Source organism: Malaclemys terrapin, chromosome 3 (genome assembly GCF_027887155.1).
Source record: "Malaclemys terrapin pileata isolate rMalTer1 chromosome 3, rMalTer1.hap1, whole genome shotgun sequence".
Lineage (NCBI taxonomy): Eukaryota > Metazoa > Chordata > Testudines > Emydidae > Malaclemys > Malaclemys terrapin.
In genome coordinates, this window is record NC_071507.1 from 64,319,412 (window position 1) to 64,337,344 (window position 17,933).

At 44.0% G+C, this 17,933-nt stretch overlaps 1 protein-coding gene across 7 annotated transcripts in view; it reads right to left on the minus strand.

Annotated features, from left to right (window-relative positions):
* LTBP1 (latent transforming growth factor beta binding protein 1) overlaps window positions 1–17,933 on the minus strand; it is a 332,013-nt gene that overhangs the window by 294,868 nt on the left and 19,212 nt on the right. For all 7 annotated transcript variants that reach the window (XM_054022526.1, XM_054022522.1, XM_054022524.1 and 4 more), the window contains exon 3: window positions 9,329–9,617. In XM_054022526.1, the coding sequence (XP_053878501.1) occupies window positions 9,329–9,617 (289 nt within the window). The remainder of the gene's footprint in view (window positions 1–9,328; window positions 9,618–17,933) is intronic.

The following is a 17,933-nucleotide window of genomic DNA, read 5'->3' on the forward strand; positions in this document are numbered from 1 at the left end:
GCTATGACAGTTGTGAGGGACTACCAAAGTGATTTAAAAGTACATTAATGGGTTTAGTTAGAGAAAGTTCCCAACTTCCAATAAAGAATAGTCATGTGATTTTAGGCAGTATGCTCTTGGAGGCCTACCCTAGAGGGTAGGAAACATAACATCACCTTCTGCAGAGCTTCAATATAGATGGTGTTGTTCAGAGCAAAATGAGGTTTCAAGATCATGCTCTATGACCTTGCATGGTTGGATAAAGTTGGCATCCTAAGGAAGCATATAAAATAGGGATCTGTACAAAAACTCTTTTCTCTTGAACATGCTGAGAGCATTATACTACAGAGACTTGACCTTTTTCCTTGGACACTCTTATACAGCCACAATAAAGCCCTCCTGGCTATGGCCACTCAAGGCTTTAACATGGCAGTTAAACTATGGACTTTGCACCAGTCAGTAGAATATGTTCTATTTGTTCACTTCTCTTTTGGGGTCAATGAGACCAATAATCACTTCATCCAAATAAATCTGTCTGGTCCCCAGTGGAGGATTGGTCTTGCAGTAGCAGAGCTCTTCTGTGACGCAGACACATCTGAAGGTCCAAAGCTAGGTGAATCAGGCTCTAGGTTAACCAAAAAGTCAGAAACCATATCACTACTATTCTCTCACTTCTATCTTTTGTATTCCCCAGGAGATCAGTGGAATAGATAGGAAGGCACATAGCTTGGACCTTGCCTGGCTTTGCAAGATGTCATTCATGATCTCATGATCATCACAGGTCCTGACATTCAGAGAAGCAGGATACTTTACTGTTTCCAGATCCAAAGAGATTGGTCACCAGCCCTCCAAACTGGCTTAAAAAAAACTTTTTTTTTAAATGAATGAAATATTTCTGGGTGTCAGAATCACTCTGCCAACCTAACTTCTACCATGCAAGTCTTGGAGTTCATCTCTCCTTTGGTGAGCAGTGCACATAGAAATAGGAAATTTTGCTCTACCTAGAACAGGAGAACTTCTCTGGAGTAGAGCTGATAGAGTTTTCATAATAACTGGAAAGAAGAACACAATCAGACTCATTGACTGTCATGACCAGAACAGGTCTGTTATCCATGGACGAAGCAAAGCTCCGAGAATTCAATGAATCATTGTGTTCCAAATGGTGGATACCGTGCTCTCTCCTTCTGGTACCAATTCCTTGAACTGAATTGGGAAGATCCCTTAAAAAAAAAAAAAAAAAAAAACACACCCTGATTCTCTGCATTCACCAGTTGTAGGAGCAGAGAATATACAACTGGAACTAGATCTCTGCCAATGGATGAGATAAGGAGAGATGAGGCGGGAATGCCTAGAATTACTAGACAGGTATATTATGAACTCTGTATCATAAAAGCATCCCTGTGTATGAGATCAGAATTCCCAACAGGCTCCAATAAGAATTGAATTTTTGTTTCTGTGACACAATTTGTTTTCAGTTATGGCAATCTTCATCTTCTGTTAAAATTCTTCGGAGATGAGACCTTGTATCCTCAACACAGACCTAGAATGGACTTTTCTTGGACCACGTGTCTGTTTTGTCTTGAATCCAAGATACTTTGTTGGCCTCAAGCTTCAATCTGTTCAGAATTTTGCTGAGAAAAAATTGTCCAGGAAGATTTAAGTGAATTTTCTTCTTCTTCCCTAAAGCCAATATTATTGCTACCATGATCATGGAGAGGGATCCTGGGAGCAGATGTAATGGTAATAATCATAGCTGGGAAAAGAAAAAAGCTGCCATCCATCTGCAATACATAAGAATTGTCTGAGGATGGCAAAATGGGAACACTTTGAAGACAAGCCTCCATGAGGAACTTATTTAGATGTTTCAGATAGCAACAAGCAGAGCAGAGCCCTGATTCTCAGGGGATAAAAACAGGATGGGAAACAGGTTGCCGTGCTCTGACATGAAATAGATGATGGATGATTTCATTCATGTTGTGACCTTTCCATGGTTTGCTGAGACTGCGAATGGGACAAAGCTGTTCCTGTAATTCTTGTGCAGCTCCATTGGGTACCCCCTCTGGGCAACGTCCAGTGATTTCATTTAGTGAAAGCTACACGTAAGCTCTTTTGCTCCCAAATTGAGAGAGCCTGGTACTAACTGGTGGGCCTAATTCCAGGTAAAGCTAATTTGGAGACCTGCTTATAGCTCTGATGCAACAGTGGGAAGCTACTGACCCTGCCCTTCTTCTAGCTACCTCTTGCAAACAGGTATTTTCTCCTGTTGTACTCCATGGACTGCTTCAGCTTGTCATGTGAGCTGTATTCCTTTCTGTAGTGTCTGGCAGGAGTCAGGATTGTTAATTGACTCTTCTCCTTGACTCCTGAATACCCTCCACGTTCCATAAAGTTTCCCATTGTATCACTAAGATAGGTAACCGTTTTTTCCCAGCTGCCTTCTCATAAAGGACAGTTACTTGTTCCGTAACTGGCGTTCTTCGAGATGTGTTGCTCAGGTGTATTCCACTATAGGTGTGCATGCTCGCCACATGCACCGGTGCCGGAAGTTTTTCCCTTAGCAGTACCCGTACTGGAGGAGCACTGCTGCGACCCCTGGAGTGGCGCAAGTATATCACGCCATAAAGGGGGCTGCGTGCTCCCCCCACCCTCAGTTCCTTCTTGCCAGACAACTCCGACAGAAGGGAAGGAGGGCAGGATGTGGAATACACCTGAGCAACACATCTCGAAGAACGCCAGTTACGGAACAGGTAACTGTCCTTTCTTCTTCAAGCGATTGCTCATGTGTATTCCACTGTAGGTGACTCCAAGCTATACCTGATGGAGATGGGTAGGAGTGTTAAGTATTAAGGGTTACCTGGGCGGAGCACCGCCCTACCAAACCCGGCGTCATCCCTCATTTGGGAGACAATTGCATAATGCGAGGAGAAGGTGTGGACAGAGAACCACATAGCAGCACTACATATGTCCTGAATAGGGACATGAGCCACATAGGCCGCTGATGAGGCCTGAGCTCTCGTCGAATGATCCTTCACTATAGGAGGCGGGGGCACCCCTGCCAGGTCATAACAGGTGCAAATGCACAAGGGGATCCAGCGGGAGATCCGCTGGGTGGAGACCGGTCGCCCACTCATGCGCTCAGCCGATGCAATGAACAGCCGGGGGGGACTTCCTAAAAGGCCCGGTTCTGTAAGTAAAAAGCCAGCGCTCTACACACATCTAACACATGCAGGCGTCGTTCCTCATTGGAGGAATGGGGCTTCGGACAGAGGATCAGGAGGAATATATCCTGATCCATGTGAAAAACTTAGACTACCTTTGGCAAAAAGGCGGGGTGAGGGCGCAGCTGAACCTTGTCCTTGTGGAAGACTGTATACGGTGGTTCAGAGGTCAGGGCCCTGAGCTCAGAGACCCAGCGGGCTGAGGTGATAGCCACTAAGAACACCACTTTTGATGATAAGTGGGACCACAAACACGTGGCTAGAGGCTTGAAAGTTGGCCCTGTGAGGCATGAAAGCACTAGGTTCAGATCCCAAAGTGGGACCAGGAGTCTGGCGTAAGGAAATGCCCGATCTAATCCCTTTAGAAACCGGGACATCATGTGATGTGAGAAAACCGAAAAGCCTTGCACCTGGGGGTGGAAAGCTGAGATGGCCGCTAGGTGTACCCTGACAGAGGAGGGCGCAAGCCCCTGGGTCTAAGGGACAGGAGGTAATTGAGGACAAGCTGGATAGATGTGGAAGAGGGAGAGGAACCTCTATCCCTCGCCCACATGGAGAACCGATACTATTTGGCTAGGTAGGTTCGACATGTGGAGGGTTTCCTACTCTCCAGCAGGACCTGTCTCACATCCTCAGAACATCTCCCTTCCTCATTCAACCACGGAGCAGCCACGCTGTCAAATGGAATGCGGCCAGGTGGGGGTGGAGGAGACGACCTTCCCCCTGGGAGAGGAGGTCCAGGCGGAGCGGCAGCCTGAGAGGGGGGCCGCCAAGAGTTGCAGTAGGGTCCCATACCAATGCTGATGGGCCCAGTCCAGTGCTATGAGGATAACCTGTGCCCCGTCTGACATCACCTTCTGTAGGACCCTGCCTATCAGGGGGAAGGATGGGAAGGCGTACAACAGGGGTCCCGACCATGGGAGGAGGAACGCATCCGATATCACACCGTCGCCTTCTCCTGCTCTGAAGCAGGATCAGAGACACTGGCGATTCTGGGTGATGGAGAACAAGTCTACCTGGGGAGTACCCCATTGTAGGAAGATCCACCTGGCCACCTCCCTGTGCAGGGACCACTCATGCTGTTGGGAGAAAACCCTGCTCAGGCAGTCCGCAAGCGTGTTGCTCTTGCCAGGCAGGTAAAAGGCCTGCAGGAGGATGTTGTGGGTTATACAGAACTCCCACAGGAGCTGGGCTTCCTAGCATAAGGCCCGGGAACACGTGCCCCCCTGCTTGTTGACATAATACATGGCAGTCATATTGTCCATAAGGACTCTGACCACCTTCTCCTCTACGTGCTGGAAAAAAGCCACGCACGCCAGGCGTATGGCCCTGAGCTCCCTGACATTTATGTGCAGGGTCAGTTCCTCGGGTGACCACATACCCTGGGTCCTGAAGTCCCCCACGTGGGCTCTCCAGCCCAGGTCCGAGGCATCCGACACTAGATCTAGTGAGGGAGGGGGCTGTCGGAAGGGGATACCCTGGAGCATGTTGCTCAGGAGGGACCACCATTGCAGGTCTGCCACCATCGTTGGCGGCATCGTGACTACCTTGCCCAGGCCATCTCTGGCCTGGGAGTACCGGGAGGCCAGCCAAAGCTGAAGGGGCCTCATCTGGAGCCTGGCATGTCGCACCACATAGGTGCACGCTACCATATGGCCTAGGGATTTGAAGGCACACTCGTGCCATGGTTACCGGAAAGGCAGTGACCGAGGCGATGAGAGCTTTGAGCGTCTCGAATCTGTCCCGTGGGAGGGAGGCCATGGCCACCCGGGAATCCAACAGTGCTCCTATGAAATTTATGCACTGAACCAGGACTAACGTGGATTTCTCCTCGTTCACCACTAGGCCCAGAGCTGCACAGGTGTTTAGCAGGAAGGTCATCTGCTCCTGCACCTGAGGCTGAGACTTGCCCTTGAGCAGCCAGTCGTCCATGTAGGGCATGCTCTGGGTCCCCGGCCGGCTCCCTGGGTTGGGGGCAAAACGAACTGCAACCTGTACCCTTGAGAGATGGTGCTGAGGACCCATCGGTCCGACGTTATACGGGACCATTGCAGTCGGAATGCCAATAAACGGTCCCTAAAACTCAACTTTATTAACTGGGGGGCGGGGGAGGGTAACACTGGCAACAGGCCCAGTGATCCCCCGCAACAAGTCAAAAATGCCATTTCCCTAGTCTCTTGGCCTTCGAGGGCCCAGGTCGTGGGGTCGAACGGGATTGGCGTCGGGACCGACGCCTCTGCTCTCTCTGCCTCTTAGGTGGGGGCTTGTATCTTCCCCGAGCCGGAGGAGCAGAGGTTTGAGGCCTGGTCTTGTCTTTGGAGGGTGGGACATACAGGCCTAGCGTCTGCAGGGTCGTATGGGAATCCTTCATCCCATGCAGACGCGTGTCCATTTGTTCCGCAAACAAATCCCTGCCGTCAAATGGCAGGTCCTGCATAACGGACTGGGACTCCACTGACAGCCCCGAGAGTGAGAGCCACGACGCCCTCCGCATGGAGACTGCCACAGTCATCGAACGGGCGGCTGTGTCCGCTGCATCTGAAGCCGCCTGGAGTGTCGCCTTTGCCGCCGCCACACCCTCATCCACTAAGGTCCGGAAGTCCTTCCTGTCCTTGTCTTGAAGGAGGGGTTCAAACTTGGGAAGGGACCCCCAGAGGTTAAAGTCAGTAGCGCAGGGGTCGGCAACCTTTCAGAAGTGGTGTGCCAGGTCTCCATTTATTCACTCTAATTTAAGGTTTCGCGTGTCAATAATACATTTTAACATTTTTAGAAGGTCTCTTTCTATAAGTCTATAATATATAACAAAAACTATTGTTGTATGTAAAGTAAATAAGGTTTTTAAAATGTTTAAGAAGCTTCACTTAAAATTAAATTAAAATGCAGAGCCCTCTGGACCTGTGGCCAGGACCCGGGCAGTGAGAGTGCCACTGAAAAATCAGCTCGTGTGCCGCCTTCGGCACTCATGCCATAGGTTGCCTACCCCTGCAGTAGCACCTGGTGGTTGGCCACTCTGACCTGGAAACTCGTGGAGGAATAAACCTTTTTTCCAAAGGCATCAAGTCTTCGAGCGTTCCTACGCCCCCCCCCAAGCGCGCGGTCACAGCTACACTTCTCCCACCTCCCAGGCTTGCAGCGCCAATCAGCTGTTTGGCACCGCAAGCCTGAGAGGGGAGGAGAATTAGAGCGGGGGCGGAGTGCTCAGGGATGAGGCGGAGCAGAGGTGAGCTGGGGTGGGGAGCTGTCGCACGGCTCCCTGGCGGGGGAGCTGTCGCAGGGGGGTGCCTCAGGCGGATGGGGGGGCAGGGAGCTGCCACAGGGCTGGGCGGGGGGGGCGCAAGGTGGAAGTTTCGCCTAGGGCATGAAACTTCCTTGCACCAGCCCTGCTGTTCTTTGAAATGTGTTGCTCATTTCCATTCGAAGTAGGTGTGCACATGCTACATGCACAGTCATCGGAAGGTTTTTCCCCTAGCGGTCCCCGTCGGGTCAGCTGTGGAGCCCCCTGGAGTTGCGCCTTCATAGCAGTGTAGACAAGTCCCCACTGACCCGCCACCTCTTCAGTTCCTTCTTGGTGAATACTCGAACAGAGGGGAAGGCAGGTGGGTCCTGGAATAGACACGAGCAACACATCTCGAAGAACAACATTTACGAGAAGGTAGGTAACCACTTTGTCTTCAAGTGCTTGCTCATGTCGATTCCAAGTAGTGACTCCCAAGCCTTATGTAGGAGGCAGGGTCAGAGTTCATAGAATCGCTGATTGAAGCACCGCTCTGCCGAATGCTGCATCATCCCTGGCACGCTGGGTGATAGCGTAATAGGAAGTGAAGGTGTGGACCAAGGACCATGTTGCTGCCCTGCAGATCTCCTGAATTGGGACCTGGGCCAGGAATGCCTTCGAGGAGGCCTGTGTCATCAGTGCAGGGGCAGGTATCTTTGCCAAACCATAACATACCCGGATACAGGATGTGATCCTTGATGAAATTCTTTGAGAAGACATCAGGAGGCCCTTCATCCTGTCTGCTACTGTGATGAACAGCTGGTTCGACTTATGAAATGGCTTTGTGCGTTCGATATAAAAGGTCAATGCTTGCCGAACACCCAAAGAGCAGAGTCTCTGTTCCCAACTGTATGGCTTAGGGTAAAAAAAACTGGGAGAAAAATGTCTTGATTGGCATGAAACTGAGAGACGACCTTTGGGAGAAAAGCTAGGTGAGACCTGCTCTGCACCAGCAGTGGCCTTGGTGCTGGAGTTGGGACCTGGACATGGCTCTGCGCCACAGTCTGAAGCCATCTCAGTGCCTTGTGACTGGGGATGGTTCCGGGGTGGTAAAGGGGCATGCCCTTCCAAAACTATTGACTGGGAGCTGCTGGAATAAGTGCGCTGGGCTTGATGGTATGCCCACAGGGTCCAGAAAGGTCATTGCGAAGGCCCTTGCCACTGCACTGGCCACGGAACCGGCCACGGCACCATCCCTGCCTCTTGTCTATAGCAGCGCCACTCTGATCGGTGCTGGCTGCACCTGGAGTAATAGGACTCTGCCTCTGAGTCCGATAACTGGAACTCAGAGCACAAAAAACACAGCGGTGCCAAGCAGGATGGTGCCAGGGAATGATAACTTGGGGACAGTGAGCAGTGCCTCATCATCACAGGCTTATCTCTGGATGGGGCCATGCCTTGCAGTGCCAGAGGTTTGTCCCACCTGGCGGAGGACTGTGGTGCCATCATGGCCATCAGGTCCCTGACTACCTGAAATGCATCTGGGGTGGAAGGGAGCTCCAACTCCTCCACCTGGCACTCTCTAGCAGGAGAGTCCAACAGCACTAGACTCAACAGACCCCTCTGCAGGCCCGAAGTCGACGGTGCCGTTTCCTGTGAGACAGGCATCAGTCCTCAAAAAGGGGGGTTGTTATTGAGCATAAGCCTCTGGATTATTCCTGAGAATCTGTGATAGGGAAATCAGGGCAGAGGGCACAACAGTGCAGACATACCCCTTTTACAGTGGGCCAAGAGGCCCCTTACTGCCTGCCAGTTCTTCCACATCTGGGATGCTGTCCTTCTCCTCATTCCTTAGACAACTGCTGGAGGAAGAGATAGAGGCGATAACAAGGCATGGCAGCCTAAACAGAAGATGGAAATAATAATCTGGACATTAGGGCATGATGACTCATAGCAGCAGCAATCTTTTAGGTGTGACAGGAAATCCTTATCCCTCTCTTACACCCTCCCAAAAAGCATCAGACAACAGGCAGGAGACACAGACCATGCCTTTTGTCTCTGGGTTTTCTCTGCATAGAGCTCTCCCTGAAACCTACAGGGGCACCGTGCCTCAGAGGGGAAGCAGAGTGCAGGAGAAAGTCTCCCCAAAAGGTAAACGCAGCCCTGGGACACAGCACGGAATTAGAAAGCTACATTATTGAGCCAAATTGTTAATCCAAACATTGTAAATAAAGTTTGGCATTTCCCTCAGAAAAGTGCTGCAGCAGGGAGGCCTGGTTGAGCCACCAGTCACTGTGGAGGCAGAAAAAAATGGAGGGAACTTCAGGAGGGGAAAATTCCCCTGTTGCCAGTGACTGGTTCTGCCCCCAAGTTCCAAACAGGCTGAAGTAACCATCCTGACAGATCGGTGAACCTTACCATGAAAAAGCAATAAACTTTTCGAGCCGTTAAGACATATCATAAATGAAAAAGCCAAGAACCACCAGAGCAGAATGTAAAGGTAAAATTTTACTCCCTTCGTTCATGTGTGTAGTCTTACCACTGGATTCTGTTCTCAATTAAACTCAGTCGTGACATTTTGGGCCTTATTTTCATCTTACACAGGTGTAAATTAAAAGTAAACTCCATTGAAATCAACATAGTTACATCAGTGTAAAAATCATAATGAGAAGAGAATCAGGCACATTGACTTTAATGGCACTTCTCCAGTACAGTGAATGGATTTGGCCCATATGTTATAAAAGGCACAGTGGATCTACCTAATGAGGTTAAAAAAAAAGCAACTTTTACACAACTCCTCTCAGTTTTGCAGAGACAGTTACAAGGAATAATATTTTGTTTTAAATTATGCATCTCCCTAAATCTAATATATTTTAAAAGAAAGAAACAAAGAATGTAGGTGGGGGGGGGAACTTACTGCGATTGCAGTTGCTGAGGTAATCCAACAGGGGACTTCTGCTTGAGAGTGAACATCATCTGAGCCACAGGGGTGACTTTCTGTGGAACCTGCACCTTCTGAGAGAAAGTCTGCTGAGCAGCCTGCTGAGGAATTGGCCATGGTGGAGCCACAGGGGCCTGGCCTCCAGTGGAAGAAGTATCTTGCACGATAGTATCCTCACAGGAGTTCCCTTTGGTCCCTGGTTTACACACACAAAGCTGAGGTCGCAGACACATCCCTCCATTTTGGCATGGTGGCGAACAGTTAGCTAAGAAAAAAGACATTTTAAAAAGTACCGGTGAAGCAAAGCACGATGGAAACAACAAACCCTCCCCCAAAGTACAATGGCAACATTACAGAGTTTCCCAAAGACAGAATTAAAGCTAATGGTTGAAAACAAAATGGGCAAAATTCAGCAATGATATAAACTGTATATATGGTAAAGATGTGTAACTCACATTGATTTGACATTAAAGGTGCATGCTTACATGATGACGGGCAGAAGGCTGATGAACAAAGAATACAGTACAAGATAAATTGTGGAAGGCTACTTTTATTATATACCCTCCTGTTAGTAGCTTTCTGCTTCATTCCCCAGCTTTCCACCTTTCAATGTGTAAATTGGACACATTTTGCACACCCACTAAACATCAAATTGGTGCAAGTTATATAACTGCTATTGACACAAGGAACCAGATTCTCTTTACAAATATTCAATGCACTATTGGGAATTGTCCCACTCATTTCACAGATCAGTAAAATGAGGAACAGAAAGGTTAAATGATTCACCTATTTCCTTCCACTAAAGCGGAGACTAAAACTCCTCTTACATCCATATGCATAGTAATAGTGTAAAAAAAATATACATACAAGTGGTCCTAGCACTAGCTAGCAACACCGTCAAGAAAATAGCTTTCCTTGATGCAAAAAGCACAGCAATAATTAATCTTTAACGGCATTCAAAGCATATGTCACAGACTGCAGCAAAACCTCCCTCAGAGCTAAGTACTGTAATACCCCCATGAACAAACAAGACACAAGTTATAGAGCACTTGAGAAAGAACTCGAGGACAGAGAATGTCAGTCTCCAAAACCCAGCCTCTTAGCATTATCAAAATGATTATTTAGATCTGTCAGGATTATAACTCAGGGACTCCAAGTTCTCACCTTCATGCTCAATCTACTAGACCATATTGTTTCCCTAAAATTTTAACTGAACGCATCTATAGCATCTTGGAAAACAAATAACCAAACCCTGCAAATCCTGGCCCCAGCTGTTCTGTAGCCATAACAGGCTCTCAATTATCTGCAAATCTTGCAGTATACAAACCCTCTAAGAGGTGGCTGCCTGCTGCCCAACTCCAGCCTCTAAAAACAAATCTGATGTCCATCACTCCACTCCCTTCTATCCCAAACTGCACCCACTTATACATCAGGATCAGTCAGCCTGGTGAAAGAAGGACCAGTACAGGTGGCAGTAAGAATATACTGCAGTGGGCTCAACCCCGGGTACATGTACCATGGCGGTACGCAGACATCTTCCAGGGGGCACGTCAGATCATCTAGATATTTGCCTAGGTTTACAACAGGATACATAAAAAGCTCTAGCAAAGTCAGTATAAACTAAAATTTCATACAATGACTTTTTATACTGCTCTATATACTATACACTGAAATGTACGCATAATAATATTTATATTCCAGTCAATTTATTTTATAATTATATGGTAAAAATGAGAAAGTAAGCAATTTTTTCAGTAATTTTATGTCTGATTTTGTAAGCAAGTAAATTTCAGTTGAGGTGACACTTGGGGTTACACAAGACAAATCAGAATCCTAAAAGGGGTGCAGTAGTCTGGAAGGTTAAGAGCCATTGATATACTGCATCCCTTACAGACATAAGCCCAGAATTTGACCTTAAAAGAAAAAAAATTTTCTAGATAGTAATAATAAATATCAGTATCAGCATTGTAAATCAATGACGCAAAGCAACAAAATGTATAGTTACATTATCCTACCTATCATGTAAGATCACTGAGTTTTTTCCTTGCTGTAATTTTCTGAACCAACAGCAAGTAGAAATTTTCCCTATTTTTTGGTGGAGGACATAGTTTTGTGCAGTTTCTGTCAAAGTAGTTTGCTTTTTAAACAAAACACTGTCTCTTCTAAAATAGAAAACAGTTCTTTCCCCTTTTGAAATAAGATTCATGCCATGTGTAGTAAAGTTGGTGGAGCAATTTCCATCTAAACTAAAAAGCAGGGTTTTTTTTAAAACAATATGATTGTCTTCAAATTTCAGACATATAATGTATACTATAATCTCTGCATTTTTCTTCCTTCCTGTCTCAATAGATCTTTCAATATGTCTAGTTATGTTAGTTAGCAATGCCAGACAGCTTTTCAAAGCCAGCAGCAGCCTAACACCTGCTTAACCATAACAATTAATTTATGTGAGAAAAAAAATGATTAATGAAAATTGTGCTACTCCTGATTCAGTAAACTTCCTATAACAAATCTCCAGCTATGGGAGAGTTGCAACAAAACAGTCTAGTGGTCTGTGTGGGTAATCTCTTTCATTAGCCCACTTAAACCAGAATATTTCAATCCTATTTAACCAACAAACATTAACTGGCAAATAGAGACTTCTTTTTTGCAGTGTTACCAGTAATATTTTATTTGCAGAATTTTAAAGTGGTTTCTTTCTCTGCAGTACTGGCTATTTTTGGTCAGCTCCAGCTTTTCTCTGGTCTCTTAACATGTATTTTTCGTTTTAAGCCTGTAATTTTTATTTGAACTGTTGTGTTGCACCCAAGGATGGTGCTCCTATTTTCCCAATCAGCCTTGCAGTCTATTCAGCAAAGAGCTGTTCTGTTTGAATCTATTATAAAACTCATATCACGTTACAGCCCATCCCCCACTTCAATTAGCTTCACCAGCTACTTTTGAAAACAATTCAATTTAAATTAAAGTTTATTGCACTAAACAACCTTACTATAATTCAAATAACTATCTAAAGGTAATTTCTTACAGCCCCCATTATTGTAGAATGTAATCACAGTCAAACTACAATCTTCTTCTGGAGCATAATAATTGTATATACCCCTAATATCATTAGAGATAAAGTTATTCTTTAAATATAGACTAAACATAATGTTATAATCTGGTATCAGTTATGTCCACTATATTAAAATTGGAACAGTTTAGGTCATAACAAACCATCAAATCTGATACCACAGAATAATAAGTATATTCAATTATCCAAATTTATGTTAAAAAAATATGCAAGGCCCTGGGCGAATACCCATTTAAGTCAAAGGAAAGACTACTTGAGACTTTCATGGAAGTCGGATTGGTCCTTAAAATATTTAAAACAAAGGTGGGGTGGAATTAAGATTGTTTGGGTGCTATTCACTTAGAATTTTTCAGCTAATGGTACATGTGCATGACCTGGGTGTTAAATTGGAATCAGAATATTTTATGTAATCTCAGCATGTGTTTTCCATATTGTACCACCGAAGAACACATTTATTAAAGAACATGACATCTCCTCTTGAACTTTACATAGCTAAAGAAAGTTTGATACCAGAGGAATACAACATTAAATATTATGTTATTGTTTATTATTTGTATTACAGTAGTGGACAGGAATCCCAGTCATAGCTTAGCACGTGTCCTGGTCACTATACAAAGAGAACAAAAAGATGGTCCCTTATACAAAGTTTGTTTATATTTGTTTGTTACATTTGTTTGTTTACATTTTGGTTGATTTAGGAGAGATTTTTTTCCTTCTCTCAGAAAGACGGCATAAGGATTTACAGTAACAAATATATAATATAAAAACAAATAATCTTAATGACTAAATATTTTAGTTGCATTTTGCCTCCAGACTCAGATTTTATTAATTTGCCACGGTATCCCCAAAATTATTGTTGCATAATTAAGGCTAGGTTTTAGTCACAGGTATTTTTAGTAAGAGTCATGGACAGGTCATGGGCAGTAAACAAAAATTTACAGCCCGTGACCGGTCCATGACTTATATTATATACCCCCGACTAAATCTTGGGGGTGGGGCACGGCATGGCCAATGGGAGCTGCGGAACCAGCACTCAGGGCGGAGGCAGCATGCGACACCCCCTGGCCATGCCTCCACCTAGGAGCCGAGGGACATGTCATTGCTTCCGGGGAGCCACCCAAGTTACTCAGGCAGCCCCTGAGCCAGCTGCACCAGCCGCTGCAGAAGTCATGGAGGTCCCGGAAAGTCACAGAATCTGTGCCTTCCCTGACAGACTCACAACCTTACTCATAATCAACAACTGCATTTAAAACTATTCCAACAACAGCAATAACCTGCTAGTGTGTACAGTGCCGAAGTGATTCTTATACAACCCAAATAAAAATCACATATTTAGAAAATGCAGTCTAGAATCTTTAATAGCATTTTTGCCAATAACATTTCAACAGAACTTGCTAAGTGGAGCTGAAAGAAAAAGTGCCATGGGCTAACAAGGGACAGGATCACAATGGGTAGTGAAACAGCTAGAAGAGTGAGTTGAAAGGACTAAGACAGCTGCCCCAAACATCATGATGTATGAGAAGGTTGGGGGAAGAGGAGGGCAGACGTGGTGAAGAATGTTTCTGAATTTGGAATGCAAATCAAACCTGAAGATAAAGGCCTGCATACATAATTTATGAACTTATTCCAGTTTTCTAATTCTAATCCAGTATTTGTTAAAGGGGAGACTGTCAAAAGCACCAAAGGTATTTAGGAGCACAAGTCCCTCTGGTGCTTCTGAAAATCTCATCCTAAATATGGAAGAATGAGAACAAAAGAAACAGAGTATTTGTTTTCTCAACATCCTTTTTACTACAGGTTTCAGAGTCATAGCTATGTTATTCTCTATCAGCAAAAATAACGAGGAGTCCTTGTGGCACCTTAGATACTAACAAATGTATTTGGGCACAAGCTTTCGTGGGCTAAAACCCACTTCATCAGATTCATGGACTGAAAAATATAGTAAGCAGTATTCCCACACACACACAGCACATGAAAACATGGGAGTTGCTTTACCAAGTGGGGGGTTAGTGCTAAGGAGGCCAATTCAATTAAGGTGGCCTATTCTCAACAGCTGACAAGAAGGGGTGAATATCAAGAGAGGAAAAATTACTTTTGTAGTGCTAATGAGGTCAATGCAATCAAGGTGGATGTGGGCCATTTCCAACAGTTGATAAGAAGGTGAGAGTATCAGCAGAGGGAACATTACTTTTTGTAGTGACCCATCCACGCCCAGTCTTTATTCAGGCCTAATTTGATGGTGTCCAGTTTGTAAATTAATTCCAGTTCTGCAGTTTCTCGTTGAAGTCTGTTTTTGAAGCTTTTTTGTTGAAGAACTGCCACTTTTAAGTCTGTTATTGAGTGTCCAGGAAGATTGAAGTGCTCTCTTACTGGTTTTTAAATGTTACAATTCTTGATGTCTGATTTGTGTCCATTTATTCTTTTGCATAGAAACTGTGCAGTTTGGCCAATGTACATGGCCTTTGAATAAATAGACCTTTGACCTTTTATTTCAAAGAGAAATCCAGAAGATCTAACACTTGCTAAGCATGTCACAATATTCTTCAAACTGGAGGTTTAATGACAAAGTAAGTGGAACTCCACAATTAATGGCCACACTGGACCACTCTGATACACAAATCTTCTTCCACTTCCATCTAAAATCCTTTACGTCAACATTGCTATGAAGAAATGAAAATCTATCAGTCTCACCACTGGAAGACTTTATCACAATTTAAGAAATGATTTCACTTATATTTTAAGTACATTGTTATTGCTTGATAAATGGACTTCTGGGTATATTAATGCCTGTGTCTAGACAAAAAGGAAGCAAAGAATGTGGATTATCAGTTTCAGAAATTCTGTTTGATACAATATAAAAATGGCTACCTCATCACCGGTTTAACACTCCACACAGCATAAGATATTAAATAGAAACTATTGGATAACTGTCATACTCATTAGCTCAGCAAATCAGAGGGCAATTACTTGCACTGTATTTTACCTTGTTCAAAAAGACACTTAATGAAGGAAATGCCAAATTTCTTCATAATGCTTTGTTTCTCTACCAATATGGATAGACTCACATTGACCCCTTATGTCATGATTTGGCAGAGAGCTGCAAACAGAAATCACCAGATAATGCAGGTGGAAAAGGGAAGCTCACACGGCTACTCCTCCATAGCTAGAGCATTATTAAACACACCTGTTGGTAGATAGGAGCTCAGTGGCTAACCCAAGAGTAAGACAGAGAACAGCTGCCCCTCTGGAGAGATCATGCCATTTTTCTGTAATCCCCACACAGCATCCAGATGCTATAGTGATAGACACTTTATAAAAGCTGATAAAGTTATGCAGACACAGAAACAGATAGATATCATCCATTCTGGGTAGGAGTCAGGGATAAAAATATAAAATCAGTCACATTTTATGAACCCTGAAAATTTGTGTTCTACTGACACCTAAAATATATTAAAATCACCTATCCTAACTTCTAGGCTCTTTAACAAGTTTAAACATGCACACAAAATTAAGACAACCACCCACCCAAAACAGCCCAAGCCTACATAACAAAACAATCAACTAGGACATCTGATAATATAAACAAAACTCCTATCACTCTCAAAAATAAATGAAATGGTAATCCAGATGACAAATTCATAATTTTGCCAAAAATATCGAAAGAATTTGGATCCTCCTCACAAATTCTGCTCCAGCTACACAAACATAAATCCTGAGTAACTCTACTGAAGTTAATGGAATTATTCTAGATTTACACTAATACAAGTAGAATTTGAACTCTGGTTTTAAAATCAGCTTAACTTCTTTCACCCAAGTAATTTTTGAAATTCTTTAAATCTTTGATTTATAATCACACAGGCCAGATTCTGATCTCATTTACAGCAGGATAAATCCAAAAAGTTTCTCCAATTTGCATATAAAACATATGAAGCGTTGCAGAGCAAACTGCATTACTCTACTATCACCTCTTATAACACAAGAAGAGGCAGCAGCATAGCATGTCTAATACACGTTATGGGGAGAAATTTTAACCAAATTGTTTAAGTGATCAGTAACAGCAGATGAAAAATTGTTGCATTATATCTTCACAGCAATTCCCAGCTGCCCTTTTATTGAAGTTACTGAATAACAACACAGACTGCTATCAGATCATAGGATGACAAAATGGAAGGCCATATTTGTAATACATCCCAGAACTGTCTATTGTTTCCTTATACCCACTTAAAAATGTTATTGCTTTTTTTTTTTAAATAAATACCCAAGACAGGCATCTGCAACATGCCACAAATATGACCTAATTATTACAATTTAACTAGATGCGCAGTGATTACTGTGTTTAAACACCATTATTTTCCATAAAGTTGAGTTTCTAAAATGTGGAATGTTAAAGTACAGATCTGACAGCAAAACCATGGGACCAACATTGCTCCTCTTGAAGTCAATGGGAATTTTGCTACTGGTTTCAATATGAGCAAAATTGGGCACTAGGGCCAAAATTCAGCAGTGATGTACATAATAAAGTAACGTGGGTATAAAATTAGTCAGAAAATGGCAAGGTAAGTAGCAAAGTAGTAAACTTTACACTGATTTTGGATTTGTGGTGGGTGAAATTCACCCTTCTGCAGAGGGCCAGCCTAAGGCCCTTAGGCTGAAGAGAGATAAAAGTGGTGGAAAGGCCTTGTGCTGGTCTTCTGCCCAGAGATTCATTTTGCCATCAGAGTTCAGGGAGTGGTACAGGGGTAAATTGAAGTGCAGAGCTGATTTATCTTACATCTCCACCTTGGCTGCTTTTCCTGCTACAGTCTCTTGCTCCATTAGCATGTAAATTGCACTCATTTTGTACCTATTGAATTCCAAATCAATCCAAGTTTCTGTTTTCTAAGCTTAATGCTAATAGTTTTGTTGTAAAGCATGTGATTTTTCAATTTTCTCTTTTTGTTTACATGCTTGTGCCAGCATATTGTCTGATAACTCTTACACTTGGTGAATCCTATGATGATACGAATGGTTTGTGCTCACTCTATTATTTGGTTTTATTTAAACTTGTTTAATCTGAAAAATAAAATAAAGTTTTTAACCTATTAGTTAAAATATGACAACACACCAGCCAACTGGATTATGTTTTAAAATCCCTGGGGAGAAGTAAAATGGCTTCCCTTCATCCTGTTTTCTTTTTTTTCTTTTTCTTTTTTTTCTTTTTTTTAAGGGAGGTGCAAAACATCTTACTTTTCCAGTAGCCCCCAACTCAGTTTTCTACCTCCCCAGGACTTCTCTCACTAGACACATTCTCTGTTAAAGTAGGCAGAAAGCACTTTTTTGGCTTTGATGTGCCCGGTGTCCTACGTTGCCTGCTGATGCAGTGCAGTGCAGTAAAGGAGGTACATGTGCAGTCTTAAAGAATCTCAATCGATCTATGTATTTTAATGTGTAGTACCTAAATACCCAATGCATAACATTAGAAAAGTGCAATTCTGGATCAAATTATTCTCCCGGCCCCATTTTTAGGCCCAA